Here is an 8,608-nt window from a genome sequence, read left to right as displayed (position 1 = left end):
ACTATATAATCCAGCCATTCCACTCCTAGATATTTACCCAAGAGAGATGAAAGTATGTGTTTTTATAAAGACACAAACACAAATATTCATAAGAGCTTTATTTGTAACAACAACAACAAAAAACTAGAAACAAATGTGCATCAGCAGGTGAATGGATAAACCATGGTGTATATCTATACAATGGTATACTGCTCAGCGATGAAAAGAAATGAACTTCTGATATATGCTACAAAATGGATGAATCTCAAAATGATTGCTGAGTGAAAGAAGCCAGATAGAAAGAGTGCATGCTGTATGTATGAGTCCATTTATATAACATTTTTGAAAATACCGAGTAATTTAGAGACAGAAAGCAGGTCTCTGGTTGCTCAAGAATAGGGCATGGGTGGTGGGGAGGGCCTATAATAAATGGATTACAAAGGAACAAGAGGACATTTTTTAGAGTGATGGATATGTTCATTATCTTGACTGTGGTGATTTCATTGACACATTTGTCAATTTAAATACATGCAGTTTATTTTATATCCAGTATACCTCCATAAATTGTTAAAAATGTATTTTGAGAATATTGTGTTGGACATTTTTATACAGAATCAGTCTTCCTTAATGTGTCTTATAAAAAATAATTACATAACAAAAAAGTTGAAAAGCAAATCCCACTCCTCCCAACTTTACAAATAATGTGGGCTGCACAAATATTATTTTCTGTGTGTACCATGGTGTGGGAAAGAACTCGTTTGTGGGTCATTCTTCCATCCCTGTGAGACATGAGAGCGAGATAATGTCATTGACTTTGAAGCACAAAATGGTGTCATGGCAAGGGAGTCCCCAACCACAGGATGGAAAAAACCCTCTCCAGATGCTCTGCTTCCATTTCGTTTTCTTTTCTTTTTTAATTTTTTTATTATTATACTTTAACTTCTGGGATACATGTGCAGAACGTGCCGGTTTGTTACATAGGTATACACGTGCCATGGTGGTTTGCTGCACCCATCAACCTGTAATCTACATTAGGTATTTCTCCTAATGCTATCCCTCCCTTATCCCCCAACCCCATGACAGGCCCCAGTGTATGATGTTCCCCTCCCTGTGTCTATGTGTTCTCATTGTTCAACTCCCACTTATCAGTGAGAACACCCGGTGTTTGGTTTTCTGTTCTTGTGTTAATTTGCTGAGAATAATGGTTTCCAGCTTCATCCATGTCCCTGCAAAGGACATGAACACATCTTCTTTTATGGCTGCATACTATTCCATGGTGTATATGTGCCACATTTCCTTTATTCAGTCTATCATTGATGGGCATTTGGGTTGGTTCCAAGTCTTTGCTTTTGCTATTGTGAACAGTGTTGCAATAAACATACGCGTGCATGTATCTTTATAGTAGAATGATTTATAATCCTTTGGGTATATACCCAGTAATGGGATTGCTGGGTCAAATGGTATTTCTGGTTTTAGATCCTTGAAGAATCACCACACTGTCTTCCACAATGGTTGAACTAATTTACACTCCCACCAACAGTGTAAAAGCGTTCCTATTTCTCTACATCCTCTCCAGCATCTGTTGTTTCCTAACATTTTAATAATCATCACTGTAATTGGCATAAGATGGTATCTCAATGTGGTTTTGATTTGCATTTCTCTAATGACCAGTGATGGCGATCTGTTTCTCATATGTTTGTTGCTGCATAAATGTCTTCTTTTGAGAAGTGTCTGTTCATATCCAAAGGAACGGATATCATAAGTCTCTTAGGCCACAGTGCAATCAAATGAGAACTCAGGATTAAGAAACTCCCTCGAAACCTCACAACGACATGGAAACTGAACAACCTGCTCCTAAATGACTACTGGGAAAATAATGAAATTAAGGCAGAAATAAATAAGTTTTTTGAAACCAATGAGAACAAAGACACAATGTAACAGAATCTCTGGGACACAGCTAAAGCAATGTTTAGAGGGAAATTTATAGCACTACATGCCCACAGGAGAAAGTGGTAAAAATCTAAAATTGACACCCTAACATAACAATTAAAAGAACTAGAGAAGCAAGAGTAAACAAATTGAAAAGCTAGCAGAAGACAAGAAATAACTAAGATCAGAGCAGAACTGAAGGAGATAGAGACAGGAAAAACCCTTCAAAAAAATCAATGAATCCAGGAGCTGGTTTTTTGAAAAGATTAACTAAATAGAAAGACCACTAACCCAACTAATAAAGAAGAGAGAAGAATCAAATAGACACAATAAAAAATGATAAAGGGGATATCACACTGATCCCACAGAAATACAAGCTACCATCAGAAAATAAACACCTCTATTCAAATAAACTAGAAAATCTAGAAGACATGGATAAATTCCTGGACACATACACCCTCCCAAGACTAAACCAGGAAGAAGTCAAATCCCTGAACAGACCAATAACAAGTTCTGAAATTAAGGCAGTAATTAATAGCCTGCCAACCAAAAACAGCCCAGGACCAGATGGAGTCACACCCGAATTCTACCAGAGGAACAAAGAGGAGCTGCTACCATTCCCTCTGGAACTATTCCAAACAATAGAAGGGACTCCTCCCTAACTCATTTTATGAGGTCAGCATCCTCCTGATACCAAAACCTGGCAGAGACACAATAAAAAAATAATATTTCAAGCCAATATCCTTGATGAACATCGATGTGAAAATCCTCAATAAAATACTGGCAAACCGAATCCAGCAGCATGTCAAAAAGCTTATCCACCACAATCAAGTTGTCTTCATCCCTGGGATGCAAGGCTGGTTCGACATATGCAAATCAATAAACATAATCCATCATATAAACAGAACCAATGACAAAAACCACATGATTATCTCAATAGATGTAGAAAAGGCCTTCAATAAATTTCAACACTCCTTCATGGTAAAAACTCTGAATAAACTAGGTATTGATGGAATGTATCTCTAAATAATAAGAGCTGTTTCTTATTAAACCCACAGCCAATATCATACTGAATGGGCAAAAGCTGGAAGCATTCCCTTTCAAAACTGGCACAAGGCAAGAATGCCCTCTCTCACCACTTCTATTACATGATTGTATATTTAGAAAACCCCACTGTCTCAGTCCAAAATCTCCTTAAGCTGATAAGGAACTTCAGCAAAGTCTCAGGATACAAAATCAATGTGCAAAAATAACAAGCGTTCCTATATACCAATAACAGAGAGAGAGTCAAATCATGAGTGAACTTCCATTCACAATTGCTACAAAAGAATAAAACCTAGGAATACAACTTACTGTACAAGGGATGTAAAGGACCTCTTCAAAGAGAACTACAAACTACTGCTCAAGAAAATAAGAGAGGGGGCCGGGCGCGGTGGCTCAAGCCTGTAATCCCAGCACTTTGGGAGGCCGAGGCAGGTGGATCACGAGGTCAAGAGATCGAGACCATCCTGGTCAACATGGTGAAACCCTGTCTCTACTAAAAATACAAAACAGCTGGGCATGGTGGCGCGTGCCTGTAATCCCAGCTACTCAGGAGGCTGAGGCAGGAGAATTGCTTGAACCCAGGAGGCGGAGGTTGTGGTGAGCCGAGATCGCGCCATTGCACTCCAGCCTGGGTAACGAGCGAAACTCCGTCTCAAAAAAAGAAAAAAGAAAAGAGGACACAAACAAATGGAAAAACTTTCCATGTTCATGGATAGGAAGAATGAATATCATGAAAATATCCATACTGCACAAAGTAATTTATAGATTCAATGCTATCCCCATCAAGCTACCATTGACTTCCTTCACAGAATTAGAAAAAACTACTTTAAATTTCATATGGAACCAAAGAAGAGCCCACATAGCCAAGACAATCTTAAGCAAAAATAACAAAGCTGGTGGCATCATGCTACCTGACTTCAAACTACACTACAAGCCTACAGTAATCAAAACAGCATGGTACTGGTACCAAAACAGATATATAGACCAATGGAACAGAACAGAAGCCACAGAATTAATGCCACACATCTACAACCATCAGATATTTGACAAACCTGACAAAAACAAGCAATGGGGAAAGGATTCCCTATTTAGTAAATGGTGTTGGGAAAACTGGCTAGCCATACGGCAGGAAACTGAAACTGGACCCCTTCTTTACACCTTACACAAAAAATAACTCAAGATGGATTAAAGACTTAAACATTAAGACCTAAAACCATAAAACCCCTACTAGAAGAAAACCTAGGCAGTACCATTCAGGACAAAGGCATGGGCAAAGACTTCATGACTAAAACATCAAAAGCAATGGCAACAAAAATCAAAATTGATAAATGGGAACTAATTAAACCAAAGAGCTTCTGCACAGCAAAAGAAACTATTAGAGTGAACAGGCAGCCTACAGAATGGGAGAAAATTTTTGCAGTCTATCCATCTGGATATTACAAAGGGCTAATATCCAGAATCTACAAGGAACTTAAACAAATTTACAAGAGGAAAATACATCAAAAAGTGGGCAAAGGAAATGAACAGACACTTCTCAAAAAAAGAAGACATTTGTGCTTCCATTTCTTGAGAGGTGAGTGTCTGTTGGAGCTCAGCCGTATGTGGCCCCAGCGCTGGTCCACTGAAGCAGCTGGCCAGGGCTGCAGTGTGCGGTAGAGGGGTGTCTGTGAGTGGTGCTGCAAAGAGGGAAGATGAGGGGTCTGGGTTCCTGCTTCCAGGTAACGTGACTTTGGATAAGTGATTCAGAGCAGCCCGTCTCCCATGGTGCCTCTGCCATCCTGCTGCCCCCCAAAGGCAGCTGCCATCTCCCCTCTGAGCACAAAAGAGGTTCTCAGAACAGCCAGAGCCCCAGGGCTATAAGGCCTCCAGCCAGATAGAGCTTGACCTCGCCTTGTGTCCATTAGGTCAAAGTGAGACAAGACCGGGGCTCCAGCCTCCTGTCCTTCCCCTGCTGCCCTTCCCTCCTACTCCGAGGGGCACACTCCCTCTCCCCTATCCCCTCTCCCTGATTACAAGTGCTACAAAATTTCCTTGAATAACACCAGCCAAGGTACTGCTGAGATGAATTGGACCCTGAGCAGAGCCCCAGGCTCTCCCCGCAACCCCAGCCCAGGCCTGGAGAAGGGAGTGTCTTGTTCCCCAGGCCCCAGGTGGACAGAGATTCTGGAGCTGCCTCGGGGAATCCTCTTAGTGGAAGCTCAGGTAACATCCCCTGTGATGTCTCGAGTAATATCACCTCCAGCAGTGGCTACAGCGAATATCCCCAGGACAGGGCTTCAGAAGCAGCTGCAGCCTCCACTGGTTTCAGACACCTGGTACTGTGTGTACACAGGAGGTGACAGAGGCAGTAGAGCAGAGGGGCTGAGTGGCTCGAGGGATCCTACCTGGCCTCAAGTCACAGCTTTGTCACTTACCAGCTGCCTACCTGGGCAAGTTACTTAACTGCCCTGTGCCTCGATTTCCCCACTAATAAAATGGAGATAAGAATTACCCTAGTTGTGAGGATTAAAGGAGTTAGTATCTATAAGTGTCTAGACAAGTTCCTGGCAAGCTATGCTCTATGGCAGATTTTTTGTTGTTGTGTTATTGTGTACTTTGAAAAATCCTCCTCCTGCCCCTTCTTATACGTGGGGTTGGTACACATGGCAGACCAGGCATCTGACCACTTAACTTCTGGGTGTATGGACGGTTCTCGCTGTCAGTTCTTCAGGTCTGGGGCTCTTGCTGCTTTACTTCTAGTGTCCTGGCTACTAACAGCCTCATAGAAAACCTAGATCCCATGTCTTGGGGCCTGAAGGTTGGGTGGACTGATCCTCGCAAGGTCCCGGCGTCTCCAGCAGGGGGCGACCGACACCGCGCTGTGCAGGTGCGCAGTAGCTCTTGGGCACACTGAGGGATGCAGGGAGCGCTGTAGGTGAACCTGTGGGCGCGCTGCTTCCCCAGCTCCGTTTCCCAGGTCCGCCGTCCGCCCCGCTTCCGGGAGGTGGAGCCTCCTGCTGTATCTAGCCCAGCCTGTTTCCCTTGGTTGTCCGTAAGATAGGCGTGGTCACCTCTGGACCTGAGGCTTTCCCCCGGCCGGTGGCCCTAGCTACCCAGATCTTCACCCCATAAACCCCTTTCATCCTCGCGTCCACAGAGGGTTTCCAAGTCCAGGCTGCGACCTTCCTTACCCCCGCCCCAACAAAACAGCACACAGGAAAGAAAAAAAATCGCATTTTTATTGATTAATAAACTGGTTGGGGGGAGGGCAAGAATAAGACATGAGGGCAAATACCAGCTTTGATTAGTCAGAAACTTCTGTTATCTGTACAAAAAAAATGAATGTTACAAAAATCACGTAAAAAACTAGGATCAAGGAAGCAGCTGCCCTTGCAAAAAAGAGGGCTCAAGGCACCTGGGAGGCTGAGAAGAGGCCAGGCTGGCCATGGGCGTGGCGGCGGGAACAGCCCTTCCCTCCCGCCCCAGGGGCACCTTCCCCTCCCCTCTCCAGGGTTACAAGTGCTACAAAACTGCCTTGAATACCTCAGGCCAAGGCACTGCCAGAGATGAAATGGGCCCCAGCGGGGCCCCAGGCTCCCCTCCCCCGCAGTCCAGGCCGGAAGAAGAGGGCCTCATTCCCCAGGCCGCAGGTGGGCACAGATTCCGGAGCCGCCTTGGGTAAGTCTTTAAAGGGAGGCCCAGGCTCCGCTCCCTGGGGAGGCAGCCACGGCTGTGGGACCCCCCCCACACACAAAAACACACACACTAAGAGCCCTGGCTGTGGTCAGTCCTGAGTGTGGGCAGAGGGCCCGCAGCCCTGTCCAGCCCCATGACGTGGACTGAGTGAGAGGTGCTGTCCCAGACGGGAGTCCTTGCTGGAGCTGCCATCCCAGGTTGGGTCCTAATTGGGGTAGCACAAGCAGCAGCCCGTGCCCGCCACCTCCACACCGGACTTGGCACCTGGCCCCAGGAGCCCATCAGTGACGGAGTGCTCCCTGATGATGTCCTCCACCCGGGTGATGTACAGCAGCGTCAGCAGCACCCCCAGGAACTGAGAAGAAAGGACAGAGCTGGTGAGGGCCTCCCTACAGCTCCCGGCTCGCAGAAACACAAGCAGCCAGTCCCAAGCCCTCAGGGCTCTGTGTGACCTGGGCAACACCCACAGCAGAAACTTCCAGCACCCACACTGCCCAAGAAGCCCCCACGTGGGCCCCCTCTCCCCTTCCCAGGAAATCCCAGAGAGCCCTGCTGTGCTCATCAGCAAGAGGCCCTCCCCCCTGGTATTCCTGTCTCCACCCCAGCTCTGCCAGACTATCTAGGGGATCCTGGCAAGTCACTGAAGCTTGCCGATCCTCAGTTTCCTCCTCTGTGAAGTGGGCATTATAACAGTGCCTCCCTCACAGGGAGAAGTGGAGCAGCCGTGCCTCCGCAGCACTCGGAAAAGCTTCGCCACCACTGCTATTGCCATTCACCCCCTTCTTCCAGACATGCAGCCCCCTCCACTCCGGGCAAGCCCCGGACTCTATGAAAACAGCTTCTTCACCTCCCCCTCTGCACCTTCTCTGCCCTTCTGCAATCACCCAGTCACACTGTCTCTGAACCCATGGTCTGCCCACCTGGGGAAGCAGGATGCCCAGGAGGATGCCCGCCATGATGGTGTAGTTGTCCATGAACCAGATGAGCACGGCATTGGTGCAGCCTCGCACGTAGATGACGTCCTGCACACTGAGGCGCTGCATGGGGAGGAGCGAGGTCAGCACAGCGGAGCAACTCGCCTGGCAGGAGCCACAGGTAACTGACTCTGCCATTTACTCCAGGTCCAGGCTAGTCCCTCAACCGCTCTGATCCTCAGTTTCCCATATACAGCATGAGAAGGTGGCCCTAGGTACTGGTTCTTAATGGACAGTACTGTTCTCTAGAGAGGGCTGGGGACAAATGGTGGCAATTTTGGTTGCCCCAGCAATCGATGTTGGGGACTGAGGGACTGCTGAGCTCAGGGTAATCGTACTCCACAGACAACTGCCCTGCCTGATGCTTCTCAGAAGTCCCTGCATGAAAAGCCTTACAGATGTTGGCCGGGAACAGTGCCTCATGCCTGTAATCCTAGCACTTCAGGAGGCCGAGGTGGCTGGATCCTGAGGTCAGGAGTTTGAAACCAGCTGGCCAACATGGTGAAACCCTGTCTCCACTAAAAATAAAAAAAAAATGAGCTGGGCGTAGGGGCAGGTACCTGCAGTTCCAGCTACTTGGGAGGCTGAGGCTACAGAACAACTGGAACCAAAGAGGTTCTTCCTTTCCCTTTTCCTTCCCTTCCTCTTCTTCGTTTTGCTCACTCCCTCCCTCTTTCCTTTCCAGTTTTGCTCTTGTCTCCCAGGCTGTTGTAAAGGAAGGAGAGAGGGAGTGATCTCAGCTAACTGTCACCTCCATCTGCTGGGTTCAAGGGGGAAAACGAAGGGAAAAAGGGGGGAAGGGAGGAAGAAAAGGGAGGAAGAGAAGGGAAAAGGAAGGGGAAAAGAAGGGAAGGGAAGAAAAAAGGGGAGAACGGAAGAAGGGAAGGGAGGAAGGCATGAGAAGAAGTGGAGAAGAGGAGAAGGGAAGGGGAGAAAGGGAGAGGGGCAGGAAAAAAGGGAAGGGAAAAACGAGAGAAGGGGAGAAGGGGAGAAGGGGGGAGAAGGGG

General features: G+C 46.9%; 1 protein-coding gene across 1 annotated transcript in view; it reads right to left on the bottom strand.

The window, feature by feature from the left end:
- Positions 1 to 6,153: 6,153 nt before the first annotated feature.
- Positions 6,154 to 8,608, bottom strand: part of TSPAN15 (tetraspanin 15) — an 81,663-nt gene continuing 79,208 nt past the window's right edge. Inside the window, exons 6-7 of the mRNA XM_032256188.1 lie at positions 7,548 to 7,706; positions 6,154 to 6,982 (exon numbers count right to left, since the gene is read on the bottom strand). Coding sequence (XP_032112079.1) covers positions 6,833 to 6,982; positions 7,548 to 7,706 — 309 coding nt within the window. The 3' untranslated portion in view covers positions 6,154 to 6,832. The remainder of the gene's footprint in view (positions 6,983 to 7,547; positions 7,707 to 8,608) is intronic.

The sequence above is a fragment of the Sapajus apella genome, unplaced genomic scaffold, assembly GCF_009761245.1.
Source record: "Sapajus apella isolate SASKATOON/1434 unplaced genomic scaffold, GSC_monkey_1.0 scaffold94, whole genome shotgun sequence".
NCBI classification, from domain to species: Eukaryota; Metazoa; Chordata; class Mammalia; order Primates; family Cebidae; genus Sapajus; species Sapajus apella.
The sequence above is the reverse complement of the archived record's forward strand: the minus strand, read 5'-3'. Positions and strand labels throughout refer to the sequence as shown.